General features: G+C 44.0%; 1 protein-coding gene across 1 annotated transcript; it reads right to left on the bottom strand.

The window, feature by feature from the left end:
* Positions 1-11,348: 11,348 nt before the first annotated feature.
* T265_04544 (hypothetical protein) lies at positions 11,349-24,166 on the bottom strand (the record flags this gene model as incomplete). The annotated part of the gene is made up of 4 exons (XM_009169308.1): positions 11,349-11,696; positions 18,029-18,247; positions 20,701-20,831; positions 24,049-24,166. The coding sequence occupies 4 exons, from the start codon at positions 24,164-24,166 to the stop codon at positions 11,349-11,351; spliced, it is 816 nt and encodes a 271-aa protein (XP_009167572.1).
* Between the last annotated feature and the right edge of the window lie 1,274 nt (positions 24,167-25,440).

The raw sequence follows: 25,440 nt of genomic DNA, 5'->3' as shown, positions 1-25,440 counted from the left end.
AACAGCTGATTACTCAGCAACATAAACTTATTTGCCTACCAATTCAGTTCTGACTAATCTACTCTAGCTAAATCTCTCGTTAATGAACATTAAGTCTGTACAATTTATCGCGATATCTCCAATGACATACCACCTGAAATATGAAAAGGCCTGGTACAACATATTCAGCCGCTTAAAACTATCATACAATAGAGATTCAGCTGAGTTCCAGGTGAGCCTCCCTTCAAAATCGAATTGGTGTGCAGATGGGTGCATTTTGCTAATTTGGGTTTAGTTAGAATATAAGGTTGACAGAAACTGGGGAAATGCAACTAACTGATGGGCCAGAAGAAGACCGAAACCGGTCGCAGGTTGTTGAAGAGTTTTCGGCAACATTATAAGTAGTGTATTACGTCTACATCGCTGTTGATATATTATGGTAGTCGCTATTATTCGGATAAAACAATCTACAACAGTCAGATGCTTACCCAGACAAGTCAAGACCTATTACACACATACCTATTACCCATACCCTATTACCACATACCCAGCTGTCAAAAAGACTCTCACACACAAAGCTGTTCCTCATTTTAGCAGACGGGCTTGGTATGTGTTGCAACTAGTTTGTTGTACTGAGCGTTCAATAATGGACAAGAATGTCAGACAGTGAATTTTTCAGAAGTCCTGATTTGTTTTGTTTTTATTTTCGACCAACCAGTAACCTTAATTCACACTTTAAACGTGTGCCAACGATTTCTGTTGACATCACCGCTGTATCGTTTAAAATATTGAAGAATCGTCAAAACTGAGGAAATTATTGACTAAAGGAATACTGATCGTACATCTATCTAAGATGTTGTCTCATATTTCGCCTCAAGGAGGTAACATCTGTGAACCCAGATCATCAGTCTAATCGAGAACATATGACGGCTGAAAATCTCCACACAGCCTATTTTTATCAGTAGTTGATGAGAATTGTAGGTAATAACGTTTCACTACCCGTTCCGCTTTGGTTTCATGTTCTTCATATCCGCCTTTCTTTATATACCACTGAGCATTGTAAAGTGTAAACAAATGCGGCCGTGCTGGATTAATCAAAGTCTGCCCACCATTTGGATAAGTCTCAAGTTTTCGCGTTATGGGGACCAAATCCAACTAAGCTTCTCGACTGAATTTTTCAAATGTTCAAAGGTTAAAAACCCCCACCGGAACCAGAGAACGAGCCTATTTTTAGATTATTTTAACTGAGTCCAGCATGAATGTAATCATATAATTTGGGAAAAATTTCCTTACTAGACATTTCGATCACCTTAGCTGGGTTCCCATTGAAGCGAAAAAGCCAAACTTACGAATGGAATGAAACTCGTGCCAACTGCTGCTAAATAATCTGGATAGAGCACAGCTTGAGCTATCGTAATGTTGGAACTAGCGAGGACACTCAGTCTTCTAGGTGGCTTGCATTATTTCGCTCCTTTTGAGAACTCCTGAATGTGGTCGATTGGTTCATAAATGAAATTTTGCTCTAAATTGCTGTATTACTCTACATACTCCATACTTACCAACCCTTCTTAAATAAAATGGGCTTGAAACAGTTCCCTCGCGCGAAGGCGACCCCTTGATTGATTACTTTTTTGTCTTCAAACGCAACCTAAGTAACGTATGATGACTCGGGAAATATACTCATTAGAAAAGCAATTTGGTTTTCACGAGACTCAACTGAATTCCTCGCTTATGATATTCTACAAATGAATGTGCCGCCTCGTGTTCCAGTTGGAACGATACCCGAGATAGCGCAGTACATTTTCATAAAGGAAACTATTCATAAGGTTGCTGAGAACTCTTCGACAGTCCCTCGACCGGTTTCGACATTCTTGGAGCTCATCAGGTAGGCACAGTCCCAGATTTTCCGTCAACTTTATGTTCTACTTGAACCCCCGTTGGAATACACTCATTTGCAAATTAATCTGGTTTTCACGGTCAGGGCGAAACTGGTCGTGGGCTGTCGAAGAGTTTTCAGCAACCATTTGAGTAGTCTCCTTTATGAAAATATGGTGACTTGTTTGAAAATGAATTCACTTTTCGTCAGAGTTACAGTAGGGTAGTTATTTGAAGGGAATTATCAGAGAGACCGCTGTTCGGTAAGAATTGATCATGGAGGGTCCGTCTCGATCCAGCCTTGTCTAATGACTATTTGGTTTCAGTCACTAAAACAGTCGGGAAAATGTTATTTTGTACCTAGGCACATGGGTTTCCGTGGAATTCTTGCTTCATTTTCAAGGAGAATTCAGTCTCATTGATTTTAATCCTCAAGCTCACTTCACCTTGAAATTTCCGTCGAACCAACAGACATTTCGTGGTTGAGTTCCTGTAAGACCTGGTTAATGTGACCAAGTATTGGGTGAACGAGAAATTGGTCCATATTTACTGTTGTCAAGGATTCCTAACAGAAACAAGATCTCCGCGATCTTCAAGCACAGAATCACCTTACTTCCAGGATGAACTCTCAATTGGGCTATTCCTTCCATAACTCCTGCACCAACAGTGGCCCACTGATTTATTATTTTGACCAGTGCGACAGGAATATTATCACCAATGCCATAACCACTATTATTGGCCACATAATGCTTTCCGGGCATGTCCCCTAGGCACTTGGCACACTTTCGGATGTGCGATGATGCGTTTCTGTGGGATTCTCGCTGTTTTGATATCTATGAATTGAATCATCAGTATCGCCTTTACTGGATGAACAGATCATCTGGTAAACCAGATTTCGCACCCATGCTCACGCTTAGATTCTATTCATCCGCATCCTGTATATTAGTATTCGAAGCGGAAAAATTGCCGGTAGACGTGACCAAAGCGGGCCAAGAAACTCAATTCATTTAGACAGTCTGAAGCAGTGACGTTGTTTCAAAAGTATCTGACACGGTTAACTCTAAAAAAGTTAACATGTTCCTTCATACATCATTTTCACACTATATCAACAGGTCCGATGAAGCAGGTAGTGACAGGGTAGCTTAAAAAGTACCACGGAAAGATTCACTGCAGAGAACACAAATGGTTCCAAAATGAATGTCTCCTTCTAAGCTTCAAAATAATAAGGGGACATAATTTGGAGTGACCATCAATCACTGCTTAACACCACAAACTAACTCTGCACGATCGAGTCAATATATCCTGTTGAACTGATTTGTCTCTGCTGTAGTTCAGAGGACGATGATTCATTGCTGTTCGATGGGGAACTTCTTCCAGAATGACAGTAGTCTCAGATTCCGATTGTACAGAAACACGCGGTATTGAGTTTGTTGGAACAGATGCTTGGCAAATGAAGAATCTGGGTCACAAGTTAGCCTGCATTACCACTTGGCACGTGCCACAATATGAGGTCAACGATGTAAGTTTTACCCAGCTTCATGGACTCAAATTTCTGAAGTCCAGCAGCAGAGTGGATTCCGGTAAAAACGTCCTGGTTAACCATTAGCTGACTGGCTGTTCGCTCAATTTTGCCGACACCATGGTTTATTGATTTCCATTTCTATCTGGATGAATTTTTGGAAAAGCCAGACATGTTTGGGTGTTTTATTGCCAATATGGTTAGCGAAACCGCCTGTACCGCCATGTTCAAACAAACCGTGGAATGCAGTTTGTTGTTCTGGGAACCAAACGCTGAAATGTTGCTCGCTAGTCTTTATCTTCTGGCCTTTACCTCAGAACCAAGCACACCGGCTTGATGGGCAACACGTCCCAAGGTTTGGACAAGCTCAGTATGAAATGATCTGCCAGCCGGTGTTACTCGAGTGCTTACACGTTAGTAGCCGCCTCTGTGCGACTAGTCTGGGAACGTCAGTGAAGGGGTCTCACAAGTGGGAAGCTGATCGTCATCTGTTTCTCGTGAATACTTAGACCACGACTGACTGATACCATCGAGAACAAATTCTACGACATCCTAGACGCCCTGTTGCGGTGGGCTAAAAGCACGGATATCGTCCTGGTTGCCGGGTATAGGGATTTATAAGTGGGCCGACGTAAAAACTGAAACTTTTTTGGATGATCAAATTGGGTTGAACTCGGTACGCACAAATACCCACGCACGATTGCATCAGCTGAGTGCTCGTTTCAAACTTCTTTTGCCCAGTGCAGACTTCTGAAATCACCGGAGTCCTCTGACCACATTGCATCCTTCAGCGACGTGACCCAAATTCATCACATCGCCATCAGTTACAGATGTGGTCTATGAACACTTGTGTGAATTCCGGCCATGTACTCATTCCAAGTCGCTTTTCTTTCCGCTTTTCATGGCCGCGTAAGAGGCGCTAGATACGGATTTTATCAGAACTATCTTCTTAACTCTCGTCCAAATGTCCCACTATCTGATATGACTTCGTACTGGCACAAGTTTGCTACTCCTTTACACAGTGTTGAGAGTTTCATTTGTAAAATGGTGCTATCAGGTCCACTCAATCATTGCACAGGGCCGGAGGCACGGCCTGAGTGCTCAGGCGGTTCCCAATTTAATTTAGGTCGATGAATTAGCAGGCGTCAAGTAAGACTTATCGTGCGCCGACCGGAGAGGCTTGTGGACACGGAACGTTGAGGACCTGGATGAGGCCAAAAAGGTTGAGAATGCCCAAAGATTATTTAAGCTGATGCTTGTGATGGGTCTGCTTAAACTATCAGTGAGCCAAACTACCAAGGAGCAAATTGATGCGACCATCTTCCATAGAGAAAGAGGCCTCGAGCGTTTTGAAATCAATTACAATTACCAGTTGCTACCACTCATTTGGATCCCGGAACTACGGTGAAAGTACCTATTGCGAATCTAAATCTCACCACGTCCTCTGAGGTTTACGACTATTTATGCTCTCTCAAGCTTTACCGAGTTTCCGGTCCGGATAACTTCAAACCCGCATTGTTCAGCGATGGAGATGAAGTCCTTAGCCGTCACTTGCTTGTATCTGACAGCTTGGAAGAGCCGCTGATAGTGTGCTTTCCAAAAAGAGGTCCGTAATAAGTGCAGCAATCAAAGAGGGGTCAGTTTGACGTCAATCGTGACGATACACCTGGCGACAGTTGTCCTTCATCACCTTATGGTGAAGTAATGTTTCTAGAGTACTCAGCTGGACTCTGGCCCGGTAGGGATTGGGATGACCAAATCCTAACACTATCAGACGCTACAACAACGACCCACAATGTTAGCAGTCCTGGATTTTCAAGGCGTATCCAGTCCATTTTACAGGTATGTTCCTCTTAATTGGCCTACAGGGCAAGGAATGTCTCAACGTTTGTGAACACCATGCATTCTTTGTATCCTCGGGATTTCGTGCGTGTATACAGACAGCACTCCAAAAGACTCCCTACACAAAATGATTTTCGACAGGAATTTCCCTTTTCTACGTTCTTCCTTAATTCCGTGATGGACGAGACAGTGCATCAACCGATGGAAGGGCTTCAAAATCCTGAAGCTTGAATAGCTCCTGAGGGAAAACTCAGCGATCTGTAACGTGTAGACGATTATGTTCTTGTCTTGGAAGAAAATGCACAAAATATCAGGCAGGTTGCACTTATCCTACTTCGACTTTATCACGCATCTTCCTTGACTGGTCTGTCCAAGACACACGAGTATCGCCGAGAGGCTTGCAGTCCCTATCATACATTTGTGTACTTCACCAACAATAATAATGACCTGTATTGGGTTTCGTGCACTGAAAATGACTAACAAATTTTCCAAGCACACACAAACTAACGTGTGTAACTCATGCTGATTGACTCAGCAGTTTGTTGAGTTAGGTTGGATTCTGTGCAACTATGCAGTCCATTTGACATTCTGTTAATCAGCTGGCAAAGGATATTTCTGTCTCACATGCCAAAAATGATGACTAAGCGCTCAAAGGAAAACGTGTGTATGCTTGTGCTCCATATGAGAAGAGAGTGAGTAGCTGATCTAATGATTGATATCCTGAGCCTCAAATGGTAACTGTATTGTTTGAGTTAGCGGTTCACATAAGGATTTCATTGCTCATTTTGAGTAGCCTGCATGTCAGTAAATTAACTAGCTGTGTGTGTAACTGAATCAGGCACAAGCATAATCACATCTTGTGTCAGTCCTAAATATAGATATACATGTGTGTATATGCGTATTCATAAGCGTATAAGGGAAAAGAAGGGCGATTCGGGTAGGTTTTTCGAAGTCTCCATAAGCCACCAGGCCTTTTGAGAAAAAACAGTCCAAAAGTGACCACCTTTGTTTGCTTCTTTCACGTTGTCTCTGTATAGGAGAATAATTAACTTAAGACAATGAATGGCGGGATATAAAATATCGTAGTACGAAATTGGTCGCGAAAATAGCCGTAGATAGAATCCAGCAATTCTAACTTAAGATGAGAGTGATGGCCATAAGTTTTTGCAAGGAAAACATAATAGAATGCGTAGTATCAGAGAATCCAAATGCTGTTTACAAAATATCCGGTAGCAAACCACAAACCAGGCAAGATAGTGTACTGATGAATTCATCATAACTGCATTACAACCGACAGCCGTGCACAACTCATAGAACGACTCGATACAGAAACATTTGGAATCGGCTAAACACTGGGGCATGTGGCCATCATTCGCTAAGCAGTAGTGACTTGCATCCAGACAGGAGTGGCCTGTACTTGCTTCCACGGTAAGTATGCTAAAACTGGAATGATACACAGAAGATAAACATGATATCTGCGCAAGGATGACACGCAAAATTGTGAGGCGTTCCATATTTTTGGGGGAAAAGAGATGGTTCAAGTGGTTTGTGCGCGAATTTACTGACCGTAAGGTCCGTGGCTCAAACCCGACCAGTGCATCTCGACTTCCTCTGTCTAGGCTCGGGCAACCTCACAGTATCGCAGCCCCCGTGCTTCTTTCAGTTGACATGGCAGCTAGGCACTGGAAGAGTATTAGGAACGATTTCCATCACGAAGAGACCGGAACTTACCGTGGTGTGACGGCTTGCGCACCTCATCTTTACTGGGGGTGTCCACACGACACTCACAGAGTCTCTCATACCAGGTTGGCCAATGGTAAGAGGTCTGACGAACACAGTCTCCTGGTCCTCCAGGTTGGCGGTTGAAACTTTTGCCCACTTGTTCCGTCGCAATGGTAATGTACTGCATTTCCGACAAACACCGCTGCTTTGCGGTTAGGCTCCTGAGCTAAAGGCTTTGGTTGAGGACCCTAGCCGTCCTCCGTTTTTCGAAGTCTCCATAAGCCACCAGGCCTTTTGAGAAAAAACAGTCCAAAAGTGACCACCTTTGTTTGCTTCTTTCACGTTGTCTCTGTATAGGAGAATAATTAACTTAAGACAATGAATGGCGGGATATAAAATATCGTAGTACGAAATTGGTCGCGAAAATAGCCGTAGATAGAATCCAGCAATTCTAACTTAAGATGAGAGTGATGGCCATAAGTTTTTGCAAGGAAAACATAATAGAATGCGTAGTATCAGAGAATCCAAATGCTGTTTACAAAATATCCGGTAGCAAACCACAAACCAGGCAAGATAGTGTACTGATGAATTCATCATAACTGCATTACAACCGACAGCCGTGCACAACTCATAGAACGACTCGATACAGAAACATTTGGAATCGGCTAAACACTGGGGCATGTGGCCATCATTCGCTAAGCAGTAGTGACTTGCATCCAGACAGGAGTGGCCTGTACTTGCTTCCACGGTAAGTATGCTAAAACTGGAATGATACACAGAAGATAAACATGATATCTGCGCAAGGATGACACGCAAAATTGTGAGGCGTTCCATATTTTTGGGGGAAAAGAGATGGTTCAAGTGGTTTGTGCGCGAATTTACTGACCGTAAGGTCCGTGGCTCAAACCCGACCAGTGCATCTCGACTTCCTCTGTCTAGGCTCGGGCAACCTCACAGTATCGCAGCCCCCGTGCTTCTTTCAGTTGACATGGCAGCTAGGCACTGGAAGAGTATTAGGAACGATTTCCATCACGAAGAGACCGGAACTTACCGTGGTGTGACAGCTTGCGCACCTCATCTTTACTGGGGGTGTCCACACGACACTCACAGAGTCTCTCATACCAGGTTGGCCAATGGTAAGAGGTCTGACGAACACAGTCTCCTGGTCCTCCAGGTTGGCGGTTGAAACTTTTGCCCACTTGTTCCGTCGCAATGGTAATGTACTGCATTTCCGACAAACACCGCTGCTTTGCGGTTAGGCTCCTGAGCTAAAGGCTTTGGTTGAGGACCCTAGCCGTCCTCCGGTCCAGGTGTGGGCGCCCTGACAGTATCCCAACCCGCGTACAACCATGACATTCACGACTAACAATACTCTCAAGCCACATCGGCCGTCGGGTGGTACCTTTAGCCGGGTCGTTTTACTCGCTGCATACACCAGAGAGGGTAAGCGGAAATAGGCTACTACATACGCTCCCTTCCTCTTTCTATCACATACTTCTTTCCTCTCTCCCCACCACGTTAATAACTTTCTCCTTGTAGGCCCAGCACTGAGGACTGGTGACTCCGTTCGTCGTGCATCGATTTGCATGGAGCATCTGCTCGTCACATTACACCTTCATCCTCAGGTATCTCCAATTCAATCCTGAAGCCTCGACACACTCTATCTGGCCGCCTTCATTGTCCGCACTCTACAGTGAGCACAACAACAAGCTGCTCATGCTCTCAAGTTGAACTTCCTTGGCATTGCTGTGTGCTGTGTCCCAAAAACAAGAATTCAAGATGCAAGCACAGTGATTGAGCCCCACTCCAGTCTCCACTCGCTTACGGCTAAACATCTCTGGTTATACAGAGGCTGCTGCTGCGCGATGTGCGGGAGTCGATATCGTCCTGTGTCACCAAGTGTATTTACCCTTGCTTGACTGGATACCTGCTGATAGCCTCCTCTGCGAGGTTCGTCTGGTAAGGAAGGAGCCTAACAATTAGGAAATTGAAAGATGTCTGTTTATCATGTCCGCCTACACCCCAGCTGACTGTAGCTCCGACGCCGTCAAAGGCAGGTTTTCTGACGCACTGAATGCACTGATGCGGTGAGCTAGAAGCTCAGACATCGTGGTGATTGCCAGAGATTTGAATACTCAAGTGAGCAGGCTTAGCAATCTGAGACTCAATTGGGAGGTCGACATGGAGTGGATTCCGTACGTACGAACAATGATGAATGATTGCTTCAGCTGTGCGCTGATCGCAGGCTGTTTTTATGCATTGCTAACATCCGAAATAGCCAAATTCGTTTGGCCTTATGGTATCTTCCAAGCGTGTGCCGTTCGAGAACTCAAATCGATCACACTGCCATCAGTTATCGATGGCGTGGATCAGTAGCTGACCGCCGGTCAGTTTGGAACACATTTGTGGATTCTGATCACGCGCTCCTCCGGAGTCCTTTCTTCCTACGTTTTTCAGGGCCGAGTAAGGTGTGGACAAATGTCTTAGCAACTGAATGACTGGTAGACCCGGGTGATAGACCAACTTACCTGCATCGTCTTCTAAAGTCTCTTCCAAAGGTTCCATCATCAGATTTGAACTCATAATCGAACGAGATTTCCCCTTTTGCATAGTACTGGGAATTTTGTCTGCGACACAGCACGACCAGGCCCACCCAAGCACTAGATATCAGACCGAACGGTGGTAGTCTTTAAATCTCGAAAAATATCTCATTCAACTCAAATCGATCACACTGCCATCAGTTATCGATGGCGTGGATCAGTAGCTGACCGCCGGTCAGTTTGGAACACATTTGTGGATTCTGATCACGCGCTCCTCCGGAGTCCTTTCTTCCTACGTTTTTCAGGGCCGAGTAAGGTGTGGACAAATGTCTTAGCAACTGAATGACTGGTAGACCCGGGTGATAGACCAACTTACCTGCATCGTCTTCTAAAGTCTCTTCCAAAGGTTCCATCATCAGATTTGAACTCATAATCGAACGAGATTTCCCCTTTTGCATAGTACTGGGAATTTTGTCTGCGACACAGCACGACCAGGCCCACCCAAGCACTAGATATCAGACCGAACGGTGGTAGTCTTTAAATCTCGAATAAATATCTCATTCGGCCCAGAACATTACTTGGTGCGGAGGTGAACGTGCAAGCCAACCGTGAAGTTTAATGGGCACAGGAAGCTAAGAAATGGAAGAGGTCCAGAAAGCCGCGAATGCTCGGAGATTATTTCAGTTGATCCGTGCGATCGGTCCGCGGAAACCACCTGTGACCGAAACCATCAAAGACTGGAAAGGAGTGATCATCTTGAATAAAGAAGAGCGCCTCGACCGTTGAGCCGAATACTTTGAACAACAATTGTCATAGCCACCAGCTGTCACACGTATGGAGTCTACAGGTGACGTAAAACCCTCGACAGTGAACGCAGAACTGCCTACGGCCTCGGAGGTTCATGACTGTTCATGACTGTATATGTTCTCTCAAATGCCATCGAGCCTCTGGTCCGAATGACCCCCGTTTCGCGTTGTCCGAAGATGGGGTTTATATCCTAAGTGCTGATTTGGTCTGTTTGCTTGCAATTGGGGGACGGAGTCTGTCCCAGGCAACTGGAGGGTCAGTGATAGTGCCCATTCTCAAAAAAGGGGCTCGTAGTGTGTGGCAACCATAGGGAGAGAAGATTGACCTTGGTCGTAACGAGACTGTTGGCGTCCGTTGTGCTTCGTCGCCTTAGGGTGGCTCGTGAAACATTGACTCGAGAGTAACAAGCGGGATTACGGCCTTGGAGGGGTTGTGTTGACCAAACCTTCACACGTGTCAGGTGCTAGAACAACGCCAAACATATAAACGATCCAAAATTCTAGTATTCCTGGATTTTCGAAGCGCATTCAACTCGGCTGACCAGTCTGCTCTTCTTGACAGGCTTGTTCACTACGGAATGTCCCGGGAGTTCGTGAAAATAATAGGATCCTCGTATTCTCAGACTTCCGTGACATGTAAGATTATGCGGCAAGCTGTCCAAATGCTTTCATACGTTAGGGTACGTTAATGATACCCACTCAATCCATTCTCATTCAACTCCGTGATCGATAAAGTAATTATTCGAACGATGGAAGGTCTTCATAATCCCGGTGTTCTAATAGACTCTGGAGAAAACCTTATTAATTTTGAATATGCAGATGACATCGACCTCATCATCAAAGAGGGGAAGAAGGCGATGCTTTTGGATGCCTTTTGGTATACACTTTACACCCACAAAGTGTAAGGACATGCTCCTGGACATGCAGTCACCGCAGTCGCCACTTACAATCCAGGGGGAGGTACTCGAAATTGTGGAATGTATATGTGAAGTTGTGTTAGTTCAGATAGATAAGGTCAGTGCACGAATCTGCAAGGCTCGGGCCGCATTTGCTAATTTGCGACACCTATGGCATCAAAACGGTGTAACCCTGAATCTCAAGGGACGTGTGTATCCAGCTAAAGTGCGAGCTGTTTTGTCGTATGGCTCTGAGATTTGGTCTGTTCGAGCAGTGAAACTGAGACATCTTCAAGTGCTCGACAATCGCCTCAGGATCATAGCTCGTGTGGATTGGTGTCGGCGTATCCGTAGCAGGGCAATTAAAAAGCGGGTTTTTGGTCACGCAACTTCCATCGAAGAATGTGTCCATCACCGGAAGCTGTGTTCGTTTAGCCATGTGTGGCCATCGTTTGCCGAAGAGAAGGCTGTTTTCCATGCCCAAATTAGACTGGCGGAAGCATAGAGGTGGCCAAATCTAGACCTGGCAGAGGGGTACGAAAGAAATCACGAGACGTTTAAGTACTGTCAATGCAACTCGCCTTCTAGGATGGGGACTGAATGATCCTCAGTGCGCCTGAACGCTGCAAGATACGGCTGCCAACAAATGCCAATGGCGACCATGTTGCCAGTTTCTATCCAGATTGCGTGAATTGGTGTCTGGAAGTGAAGGCATCTCACAATGATTGTAGTGCGTTGGCACTAAGTTCCTTACCCGTCCACCTTTATTCTTTTCTTCACAATAAGGCTTTCAAATAAGTCATGGTTGTACGGCAGAGAAGCATCGGTGTTGAACACTGATGTCATGCTGTCGATGATGATGATGATGATGATGATGATGATGATGAGATAAAATGCAGCACCACTATACCTTGGTCAATCTGTTTGGGCATATTGTTCGATATAAATTGACTCCAGGAGTGTGGACGACTGAGATGGAATGTCCACACAAATTGGTTTATCAAAGACTCAGCAAGTATTAAATTTCATAACCTGGTCCTTCTATCGGAAGGGTGGTGCCCCTACCACCTGAATACACACGAGGTCATCAGCCTTTCTATCCAGCGCTCATATCCGAATAACATACCGTCTAGCCTCAAACCAGTAGGTCATGATTTCGAATGGCCTCACAGATCCATGAGAGTTGTATTGCTGATTACTTCTAAGAAGAATGGAATACCTGAACAGTGCTCTATAGCCTTTCAGCATGAATTGACTTCAATTTTCGGACTGGAACCCAATAAATACGTAAAGCTCGAAAGTAAAGTGAATTAACGCAAAGTGTGCGAATTGTCCGGCTAATATTTCATTGTGTTCCCAACCGGAATCATCCAGCTGATGCTGGAGAAAAATTGAAGTTTCAGGAAAAACTAAAAAAGAATTGCATTAGGAAAAAGCTCAGGAATTCAGGGCGTTTCAGTTGATGTCACTTAGTAGACAGACACGAGGACTAAACCAAATAGTGGTACTTAAAAAAGGTACGTACTTATCGCAGGAAAAGCGAATTGACAAATTCCATCAGTGATTAATGATTTTGTTTACGAATACCTGGAAATGCACAATAGTGGCCGAACTCTAGTCTTATCAGACAAAATGAAACGCGTAATTTCAGAGTAACTGAAAATCCCGGAAATCTGAGGGAAGCGTAAACTAGGGCTGACGTCCATCGATAACTTGGAAAGACAGAACATTCGGATAGAGTTTAGTGTCAGTCACCGTGACGAAGGTTCCTCGGACGCTTCGTCCTAAGAACAAGTCTTTCGTATCATTAGTCCGTCCGAACAATTCCCCATCCATTTATTTGGACAAAACAAGAAACTGTCATGAACAAAGCGAGTAATTTGTCGTTTCAAACAACCGGACGTTAGTTTGACCATCGAAAAATCATAAAGAAACCGTTAAGATCAAATGGTGAAAAATTAAAACATTCTAACAAGTATTTGTTATAAAATTTGTTACACCAAAAATACTGTTTTGGTGTTTTCCATGTGAACATACTCAACGTGAAAAAAATGCCAAAATGGCCAAAGAAATAATTGAAGGAACAAAATCGAGATACACTTGAATATTCTGTCTGATGGTTTTGTTTGCCATGACAGCAGGATGAGATGGATATATTGCACCATGTATGAGAAATTTCCAAGTCGATTATGCAACAACATACTCCGAATCAGCAACTGCTATCAAAGTACATGTAGTCCTGCAAATGAAAAACAACAATACTGATTTGTACTGTGTTGACTCCGGTAATGTGCACATGGTATGATCTGTAATAGGGCAGTGTATGGTGCTAAATCATAGATGTAAACAAATCTGAGTGGTTGAAGTGCTTTGCTAGCTTTGTTCTACATGTTTGCTTTCACAGACGTTAAGTCAACCTACAACACGACCCCGACTCATCTCTAAGCTTGAGATGTGTTGCATTCAGCTTCCTCGAGCAATCGAAATCCTCCTTTTCTAAACAGATTAGGTAAACTAATCTTTTTCTTACATCTATTAAAGTAATTGGTCTATTTCTAGGTCTAGTCCGTCTAGACTTCATAGAAGGCGTTCAAAACACGTGTACAAAAATGACTCAGCTGTCTTTACACTTGCAAAGTACTAGGCGGAAACTGAAGTAGTGATTATAGGTATACAGACAGTTTTCAGAATAGTAATCGGCTAAACAGCAGTCAGACCACAAGACCGAAATGAGTGGATCACTGATGGGTGCAGGGTGATTTTTTCACCAACTTGATTACGACCGATTCACCTGTACTGGAAATAAATACACCGACCCAGTGGATTAGGCCCATGTAATCTGAAATGCGCTGTTGAACGATGAATGGTACTAAACCGTATCCAGGTTAGATCAAAAACATTGTTGATCAACCACCCACGACTAGAGTGTACAGTGCTCAGCTACCAACTGAGAAATCGAGAGTTCAAATCACCCTAAAGATTAACAAAGGTAACGTGCTGATCAACCTCAAGAAGAATGAAACAGTTGCACGGTGTTTCTGGGCTTGTCTGTACAGACTGGTTTCACTCACATGGTGAACCTTGATTAGAAATATCACGGTCTTCTCATACCACCAAAATTTCTTGGTGAGTGTATCGGATTGATTAAGTGACCCCTTTGCGCTAAGTGATCAAGGATTGTGCCGTTCCTTGACTTTTGATTCTCACCTCCGGTATATCTAGGGTGGTGTTGTTTGACGTCCTGTGAGAAGTGTAAGTAGTACGATCTATACGGGGTCTTTAGAAACAAATAACAGCAAATCATTGTGCACAACCAATAACCCACCGCTACGCACAACTACGCACTGATGATGTCACCTCGATTGGTGATGAAACGTTTGCAACTAAATTACCCAGCTCAGCGAACAAGCCAACGACCATCTACGCTACCTGAGCTACCGACATTCTCCTCTATAGGTACTGTATTTGTTTGAATTACCCTTCAGGTACATCAGACGAGTGAAATTCTGCTATTCTGTCAGCCAACATTCGGTTTGGATGGTATATCAACATTGGCTATCAAATCAATGAAAGCTCCACACCATTTAGGCTTTCTACGGATACGCATCTGCAAAGCGATATCAATATTTCATCACAGAGGAACTTAAGTACTAAAGGCCATTCGTGTCTGCTTCGTATGTAGGTTACACAGACCTGTGGGCATTATTACGTTCCCTCAGGTGGTCCATAGTTGATAATCGTAAGATTAGCAAGTTAGAAAATATCACTTACGTAGCGAATATCAAAATAAGCCTGGTCAGAAATATATCTGAGGAAAACATTCTCAGGCCTGTTCATAAATAAATCCACCAAAACATGTTCAAGTAAAGAAGCTAAGCTAAAACTATCAGAGAAACAGGTGAAGTTATTGGTGAACATATCTGCAGAGGTCATCAACCGTTAGGATGTTCGCAACTTAAATTTTATTTTGTTTTGGATATTTTGAGTGTGCATCCACCGTGTTACGAAAACAGTACTGCACCACAGATAATTTATTCTGATAACTACTAACATATCGACCAGCGCACATAGACATATTGGTAGAGACACTGCTGGTTATTCGCCTTCGTTCGGCGCATTGTTTGGCGTCATAACACAGGAACTGACCTAATGTTACTGCGTTCATTGTGCTTAAAGTCAGCAGACGTAAAGTCAACAGACTACTCCAGCTGCAGGTGAAACACTAGGCAGTCCTCCTAATAAAAACTGTCCCACTTGGTCTATCAGACACCGGAATCGTACCATGGAAGATAGCCGAACCAAATGGAGAAATATTGTTCACCATCATCATCATCATCACCATCTACAATAAGACGTCAGTGATGCCCCACTTCCGTACAACCATGCCTTATTTGAGAACTGATTGTGAGAAAAAGAATAAAGTTGTGCGGGAAAAGGACTTAGTGCTAGCTTACTACAAATAGGCTGAGATGCCAACACCTCCAGACACTCATTCAGGCAATCTGGATAAAATCCTGCCGTTGACATCGATCAGCAGTCATACCTTGCAAACATGACATGGATCTCATCATGATCAGTAGGTCTACGATGTTCTATGTCAGAATTACAAGGGGTAGTCAAGGATTTGACGTGTGTCAGCTGTCTGCTTACTTGTCATAACTGTCAACTGGATTGCTTCTATGCAACAGTCGCACGCTCATCGGTCCCAAAACTTCTATCTCACACTGCACTGTTCTTAACCTTCTAATAAAACGCCGGCCGGCTTCAGAGGATCAACTAGAAAGGTCCTCCTGATTAAGGTAATCGCGGTGGACCTAAATGAACATTTCTAACCATTTCAAGGTATCAGTTTCTAGACTTCCCACAGAAAAGTGGAAGATCATATTAGAATGTTTTTCTCCTTACCAAATAAAACCAGCTATCAAATGTCGGTCAATTAGACTAATCGACGGATGCCTCGTATCGGACAATATGCATAACTTTATGAGAACCTCGTTGGCAATACACAAGTTTAATTCGGCACACCATTGCCTGCGGGTTTTGCGAGCTTTTCTTCCTGCTCCAAAATCCACCAATAAAGTTGGAATACCATATCGCCCACCGACTCCAGTAGCTTTCACCACCGGAATAACGGAATTAGCCATACGTACCAACAGTCATAACCAAGCAAATGAGCAATTTATTCGTAAATAATTCAACCAAGAAATTAGAGATACAGCAGAAAACCGATACATGCCTTAACGGGACATCATCTCGCTCATCTACGTTTATAACGTCGGATTAACCGATACACTACTACATATCACAAAATAGTCGGTCCAAATAATGAATCGTTGGAACACACGTTTCGAGGCTACCATAACACATTTGGGTTTAAACCAGAACTGGTAAGCAATGTTTATTTTTCAACACCATTATTTGCCAACATGTTGATGCAGATGGCAGATTTAAAACGAGAAGAACAAAAAACTAGGAAAATATTCACGGAGAAGGAAGGCTTTTACTTGCTCCTGAGTCAGACGAAAATGCCCACTAAATCAAGTTGGAATGGCTGGCATGGAGACTTGTGTAAAGGCCGACAACTGAAAAAAGAAAACCAGTGCCTAACGCTGTTTACTTGTCATAAGTATGGCGAAGGCCCATACCAGTGAACGAAGAAAATATTAGTCAGTTAGCAAGCCCCGGTCCAACAGCAAACTTAACAAACTGAAGAAGGCAGATAGCTCGATATGAAAAGAACTTCGGTTACTTAACCCGCAAATAGAATTCACAATCGACGGCACTGGGATGATAGCAAGGAAACATTCATCGGCACTGCACTTCCGCCCCAACTTACCCCACACAATCATCGCTCGCCCATGCGATACCATGCTCTATTCCATTACCATTCTAGGCGTTCCGAAATGTGATTAGTTCGGGCTTGACGAAACTTGTCTAAGCAGGCACACCCGATAACAAGGAGGCTCGTTTCAACTCCAAATGACAGAGACATTCCGAGTTCCTATGCAACCCGATTATCGTTAGTTTGCCGATCATCATGGTGCTTTGTTCAGCAGAAGTGCGAACTATGCAACAAACTCTCCAGCTGACGACAGCGTTCACGACATAGGATCTCCGTTCACCCTTATCGCGTAGGGAACTTCTATTCCCCACCCATGGCAGGAGGCAACGGGGCTGGATACCGTGACTAAATACCCGAGGCAAGACAATACTAGTCGTCGATTCGAAAGAGGTGCGGCGGTCAATACCCGGAAGATCGGACCATAAAGTATGTCGGACAGACCACTGACTTCAGCTATTACAATTTCTTCTTCGACATTCACACTAGTAAATTTGGGCTCGGGATTGGAGAGCTGAAATGCCGAACGAATTCGCCAGATGCGGTAACACCTATATTGCGCAGTGTGCGGCACTGCGCAGACAGCAGCTTTCTATACGCGTCGTCCACCCTATCGGAGCGGTCAAACTCAGGCTTGGGATATGGAGCCCTTCATGATGTTTGCTGGCACGAATCTATCTGCTTGTGATGTCCTTGGATGAACGCAGCCAGTCACAAATAGACCCACTGATCTAATTTTCCAGTGTTTTGCGAGTTTACAGTAGACTTGGACGATCAAGATCAGCCTCAGTATAAGTAATCTACTTGTGCGGTTAGGCGTGAATCAACACGCCTAACAGTTGCAGCAGCTGCTGTCACTGGTTGCTGATCCCTTCCAACATTAAAGTAAAGAGGACGACCACATAATTCCCACTGTTTGTCAAACCCAGAGGATTGACCAGTTCATCCACAAAGCAAAACGTTTCAACTGAAACCGCGGTCACTAGAAGTTTCCTTTTCCGTCAAATCACCATTGGTTCCGCTTTTCTGGTGTTCACCTTCATGGCAGTCTTTATCTCGACATCAACAGCTTCTAGCTTTTCTTTAAGACTTTGTGCACATTTGACTCTGTGACGGACGAGAGAAAAACCATGTTCTAAGGTGCCACGCAACTGGTAGCTCAGTTGCGGCATCGACAATCCCAGAACCTTAACCACCTTCAAACTAGAGGGTGGGAGTGGTCCAAATGCCTATGTGGATTCAAAAAATGTTATGCGAAAGCAAGTTAAACGCTCTCAAATTGTCAGAAGACACAGAGTTAGGTTAGAAACAGAGTGAAGAAGCAATCCTGTAATGGAAAGGTAGCTTCCAAACGGCCATTTCGAAGTGGAAGTGCAAACTTGAGTGAAAGCTGCTGCTAGATAGAGCTCCAGAGGTCAGCAACGATTTCATGAAAGCATCAACAGAGAATGGATGGTGCAAAAATGGGTATCAGCTGATGCGGTAAACCTTCAGAAATTTAGAACCGGGATAACGCCGATACAGCACGATTGCCGGTAGACAATTCTCAGCTAAAAATAGCAACCTGAAATATCCGGAAACACATTGGTGTCGGACTTGCTGATCTAGTCTCAATCCGATTTTCTGTAGGAGCACGTGGTGAGGATTCGTAAAAAATGGAATGTTCACTCTGCCGAACACACCATCATCATCATCGTCGACATCATGACATCAGTGCTCAACACCGATGCTTCACTGCCGTACGCCGAATACAACACTCCAGAAAGGACAGATATCCAATCATTCCCATTGAATACGGCAATAAATCACTTATATGTCATGCTGGGCCCAACAACTCAGTTTATGTCCAGATACATATTACTGATTTGTTGGTGAACGCCTTAAGGAAGAAAAGTAAATAGTCGAATCCAGAATCTCTACTAACCTAGGACGCTTCTTGGGAGCAGCACCTCTGGGGATAAAGCCCTTTAAAACGAAATTCCTTGGGTTCATTAGGCTGTTTACGTGATTGTCATGACCAATCAAGCTTATTTTATCAAGAAGCGGTTCCTAAGTAGGCAATACCACCCACAGCGTGAGCCAGGCACAGTTTGTAGCTCAGACGAACAGCTGGTCCACCTGGCACGATTTTCGGCTCTGTCCGGGTGCAACACTTATTCCGAACACAGTGTTCAAATACTTTCATTTTTGCTACGCTTATCGCCCAACATTCAACAAATGATGAAATTTCATGTCTTCGGAACTGCCTATTCAACTGGCCTAAGTGTTCTCTTAGCCTTGATTAGTTGTAAGCAAACTGCCATACTGAAGAGAGGAGATGAAACCTCGTTGATTAGTGGGCCATATTGAAGATATGACTTGAAAACTTTTGGATTAGCGGAGTTTTCTTTCTCGCAGATGTAGAGCTCCAAAAACAATTCACCTATATTCAACAATCAGCTTCAACAGGCTTCGCCCCAGCAACGTGTGGTAGGATTCCCTTTGTCGTCGGTTGGTTTCACTAGTCACTCGAACGAGAGCAAAAAATTCATTAGCGGGCGGTGTAAAGTTGATGAACAGCAGAATAGCTGGAAGAGGTTTGGAGTACCAAGACTATTCAGACAAGAAACCGCTTTCTCAGCCCAGGATGTTCTCAATGAGAAGGATATTCTACATTCATTGTTCTTTGGAAGACAGTTCCAGGTGACGAAAGCCTCGTGCCGAAAAGCGCTTTTCTCGGAGACGTCTCGGAGACGTACCCTTGAAAACAGTGGACTTCCAGAAGCATTGAAAGAACCTTACCACTTTGTTTGTCAAGAATATATAATCATAAATTTAGGAGCAAACAGAGGACCAATTTGTCGATATTTATTGGATGGAGGAGGTATCAGTATCCTAGCGTTTACTTGCTGGTGAGTTGTACTCGCAATTAAACATTTCACTCTATGGCATGTGTGCCTGATTGCACGCTCAAAACTCCCTGCAGAACTGATTTGGACACTGACATTAGCAACGGTTAGGCAATGATATCAAATTAAATATAAACGGTTTCTTAGGTGTTAAGATTTGATGAGCTGCGTCAGAGTAGATAGATTTCTAACCTTACCAGGATGTAATCCACAACCAAAATCGCACCACATGGGTACACTAACGGCGTGCTGTTCTGACTTATGAATCGTTCGAGTAGTATGCAGTGGTGATTCTGAACCGATAACCTGGGACGACGCGGATCGTGCCTTCGTAATACAAATCTTCCAAGTATCCCAAAAGATTTGGATGTAACCAAGTGTCTTCGGAAATAGCTGTATTCGGAAGCACACGCTGAGAAAGTCTGAGCACTCCAATGTCAGTATAATGTAAAGGTACAGAAGAACCTTTGACCACGGAAGCAAGTAGACCCAACCGGATTTACTACAATCCACTGAGTGGAAATCATTTCAGATGTTGAAATGTATCCCACAAGACTGCTGAGATTGATCGACAACGCGGAAGCCAAGCAAACTCACGGGACATGTTTACTTTTAGACAATCGGATTACTTTTGGGAAGGCTTTTGGCACCACTTTTGTTGGCCTAAAAAAAGGACGACGGGGAAACCGTCGCAGGGATTGATCAGAAACTAGCCGCCGTCGTACTCCTCTTGACGGTAACACGAAAATTGTAGTTGTCATTATTTGCACACTGGGTTTAACAGGATTACTTACAATGAGCACGGTTGAACTCATCACCAGGAGCTTCAGAACCACATGAAGATCACGTGGGAAAGCAATGTAGAACACATCGCAGTCATCGCGCCATTCACGAATTATCCTACCAATGGATCGGCCACCTTTGACTGAGTATATCTGGGAAGTAAGAAATATCCAGTCCTGTATAACGAATGAAATACTTTTCATGCAAACGCCCAGTCGACAAAATATATAGGATGATGAAACGAATATATTTATAAGCAAATAAACTTCAGCCAGGTTGGGTGCTAAAATTAAAACAAAACAGATATTTAGTGCATGGTTTTACACGTTCTAGCGACTGTGTAACCAGGCCAGCAAACATTTTTCAAATAAATTTGCATCTCAGATAGCTGTGTTTTGGTCTCCATAATCACTGCAAAAAACAGCGTCACTATATCCAAACGTCAAATTCAGAGACCGCACATTCTGAAGCACAACGTTACAACTCGCGGGTGAAAGGCGAATGCTGAAAACGAGTATAATGATCAGTTTATGTAACAATGTTTGTGCTCTGCCATCGTTTCCAGACATTATGATGACGTCATTTACGTGATCCAGGTCGCGAAGTTAACACCATTGTTTTGGGAACCTTCCAAAGTTTTCCCATTAGTTCATGAAGCTGAACAAAAATAGAGAGCGTGAAAACTAATACTGAACATCGCTACTTGTTAGACAGCCTTTTGAGAGTTCCCCACACAACGCTCCCCCACCCAAACACCTGGAGTTATGTAAATATAATTCCAAAATACGTCCACAAACGTAGTCAGAAGCACTGACCTATTAACAAAGACGAAAGTACCGTTAAAGCCAAGAAACACCAAGATTGTGGGCCGTCTGTACATGTATCACAGCTCTAGCGCCTAACAGAGAGCAGAAATTTAGTCGAGTAAGCCTCTCCCTGACTGAAATCCCGTTTGACGCTCACGATCCACGGTTTCATCTACCGCTTTAGGAAGACGAAGCGTGGTTGATGCCGGAACCATTGTTATAAACGAGAGCTAAATCGGCACCTTTGTGGTTATTGCCATCCAACCAGGGTACTCTCTTCAAAGATTGATACTGAAATCGACTCATTCCAGATGTCTGAGATGGCCTATTTCTCCAGATATAGGAAAACGGGTTGGAAAGGCAGTGACTGAGGACTTCATACCTTTACGTTAACAAAGCCCATCGAGGTTAGTAAGGAGCAGAAGTACGATGATGCCCGAGTAGGGATATACACTTGGACACTTTGGAGGCCGAAGTCGTTCCATATTCACAGTCTATATTTCCGTCAGGGGTAGACGGGTCCAACAAGAAGTAGCAGGTGGCCCACTAAGTTGTTCAAATTATTCTGCTCACTGGTTCAAGTGATATCAGAGAGTTGTTGTTGTCTTTTATGGTCCCACTCACAACAGGCATCCGAGGACCTGTTGAACAAATCGTGCGCAGCAACCTGCGAACGCTTCCAGCGTTTTTCACTTCTTTCAATTCTCGGAAACCATCAAACCTTCAAATCTGCATAGGTACATCGTTTGGCTTGGCGTCAAGTTGGAAATTGAGTGCGACTGGAAGAGATCTGTCGCGCAAATCCCAAAAAGCCACAGTTCAATAAGAGATCTACTGTTTTGATGAAGTTGGCTGGGTTGCACCGTGATTAGAAGTCCGAGTACCATGTAGAGCTCCGAGGGTTGGTGACATCCGATGAAGGACCAGCAAGCAGGCGTTGAGGAAGCGTATTTTAATGCATTTTGGGGTCCCCCACCACTGTCAACTAATGGCAATATGGGACGGAGGAGGCTTGAAGGTTGACCTCATATAATCATGTGATTCATTCATTAAGCTTCAGCAGCCTCAAACCTGTCTAACTGCGCATACAGTTCACCAGCTAACATACAGATGTCTTGGCGTTTGGTGCATTATAATAGAAAACCCAAAGCCTCAAAACAACTGCCTTCTGGAGATTCAGAGATACAGTCCACTGGGACAAAAGCAAATACAATAAATGGAGAGCAGCGGACCTCACTTCCTTGAAACTCTTTCACAGAACATGCCGAATAAATCGCACACAGGCGACCATCAGCCGGTATCCAATTAACTATGGTCACTTCTTCTTGATAGCGGAACAAAATACCCATCCCTGTACACCCAGCTGAAGCTGCCTTCGCGTCATCAGACATGCGCAGTCAGAAGTAAGAAGAGCGCGAAAGGGCGGTTAGTTCCATTACAGTACCTGTGTGCGCTGTACTTGTGTACTGGATCCTCGCCCCTGACAGGTAGCATATATCAGTGCAAAAGAAAGCCACAAAACAATCAACAGAAGCTGGCTGTCCTGCTTGATTCGGAGTTCAAACATTGAATGCGGCCAAGTAGACCGAATTCTGGGATTTTAAAGTTGATTCGAGGGTATCTGTAGCTCATGCTCAACACAGACGCGCAGAGATTACCACTAATGACGATGCAAAGCAAATGCTATTGTTGGAACCTTCAGATAGAGTACTCACAGGGCTTAGAGGATAAGAACGGATGCATGGAAATTTAGGAAGGAAGAAGTACCATATCGTTCAGTGTCACTTGCCCGTCCTGCTTTTAGCGGCATGTAAGGCAACCTATCTGGGGACACTACCAGATTATCGACGTCTCATGATAATAATCGCAGCTGTGAGCGAAATGTTAAACGTAAGTGTAATGGGCCTACATAGCTTGTAAACGACATTTTCGCACAGGTAACAAAGTTCCTCAACCAGTGGAAAGGTGTTCGAATTTAGGAAACCTGAACACTACTGATGCACCTGTCACTATCTTGATGAGCATTCAGGACTACGCGCCCTCGGTCGCTCGGGAACTAAGAAATTCGATTTGAAATACACATTTTGAAATGAAATAGATTACTGTCGATTGGATGAGCATGTACAACCCCGGTAACTTACATTTATTTCCGTTCTACTACTGTTCAACAACGGGACATTTACTGCGTAAGCGAATTGGGATTGGCTCACAGAAGCCTCATTGTTCGGTCTATTCGGTGAACTACTTTCTTCTAATGATTTTGGATTTCTCTCAAAAAGAGAAATTTAGTCTACACCGAAAATCCAAGCGTCATTGCACAACCATTTCACTGTGACCAGCAAAAGCACTCAGCGGAGAATCATGCCAAGTGTCATCTGGCTTCTCACTAGCTACAGGCCAATAAAGTATCGACAAACATAATCGCAGACCTAAATGAATCTATTGAAGGCTATGATCTGTGGACTATAACAAGAAAATCACATGGAAACTGTCTGAATTGAGGTCGCTATCCTTTGGCTACTCTTAGGTCACGTAGGGTGGCGCAACACGAACCTATGTTGGTAATGTGTTGGAATATTGGTAGCTCGAGTGTATTGGTTTGTAACTGATCAGGTGGCTGTTGGTCTGCTCGCCGAGCTTGGCAATTGATTTGCAAACGTTTCGTCATCATTTGAGGAGAAATCTTCAGTGCGCTGTTGGTTGGGTAGTTCCTCTCTTCGTGCCTGCGTGTATATAGTCTACAATGGGCAGCCTTTGCGCTGTAACCTGGATTCTGATTGGCCCGTTCTTGATCTGTATTGCGTCGTGGTCGGCTTCTCTGTTGGTTTGTGGCGTGCCTCCTATGTTTAGTAGCTTGCTGTTCTATTGATTTCTTCTTTGAGTCCTTGTTCGGCCTCGGGTTCTGTGGTTCTGGATTTCCTTTGTCCTCAGAGGCTGGTAGGCAGGATCAATCTCAATGTGCCTGTTTATTGCTCCACCAGTGGAGTACCACGCCTCCATGAACTCGCGTTCTTTCTTTGTTCTTGCTTGGCCCAGTATTCTGACGTTATTCCAATCGAAATGGTGTCCTTCCCCATCTTCGTGTGCAGAGATGAGAGAGAGTTGGTCATGTCTCTTGGTGGCGAGCTTATGTTCGGTGATTCTGGTTGACAGTTTCCTCCCTGTTTGTCCCACGTAGTGTTTTTCACAATCATTGCATTGAATTTTGTAGATTACATTTGTCTTTTCCATTGCATTAAGTGTCCCCTTTGGTTTTGATAGTACTCTTCGCAGCGTGTCAGTCGGTCTGTGGGCCACTTTTATGGCATGCTGTTGTAATATCCTGGCGGTCATCTCCGAAATGTTTTTGATATATGGTAATGTGATTGTTTTGCTTGTGTTTCTGGTTGTCGCGTTGGTTGAATTGCATTTTCTCAGAGATCTCCAGACGAAATTCCTTGGGTAACCGTTCCTTTGAAACATTCTGTATAGGCGTTTCTCTTCTTTTACTTTAGATTCTACTGTGTTGCAGTGTGTTTCAATTCGCTTGAATAGTGTCCGGATGCAGCTCTCTTTGTGGCAGTTTGGGTGGTTGCTGTGGTAGCTCAGAATTTGATCCGTGTGCGTAGCTTTTCTGTAGACTTCCGTTTGCATTTGTCCGTTCGGCAACCTTGTGACGAGGACATCTAAAACCGCCAGCTTGTTGTTGTTTTCTTCTTCCATCGTGAACTTGATGTCATCGGAGACACTGTTTATCAATTGGATTGCTCGTTGTAGTTCTCTCTTCTTGATGATGACAAAAGTGTCGTCTACATAACGTACCCAAAGCTTCGGGTTGATGTCCGGCAACACGGTCCTCTCCAGTTTTTGCATCGCAATATCGGCGATGAACCCTGAAATTGGGGAACCCATTGGTGCTCCTTTCAATTGTTCATAGTATTCACCGTTAAATTCGAAGTACTTGGT

The sequence above is a fragment of the Opisthorchis viverrini genome (genome assembly GCF_000715545.1).
Source record: "Opisthorchis viverrini unplaced genomic scaffold opera_v5_75, whole genome shotgun sequence".
NCBI lineage: Eukaryota > Metazoa > Platyhelminthes > Trematoda > Opisthorchiida > Opisthorchiidae > Opisthorchis > Opisthorchis viverrini.
Note: the sequence above shows the minus strand (reverse complement) of the source record. Positions and strands in the feature narration are given on the sequence as shown.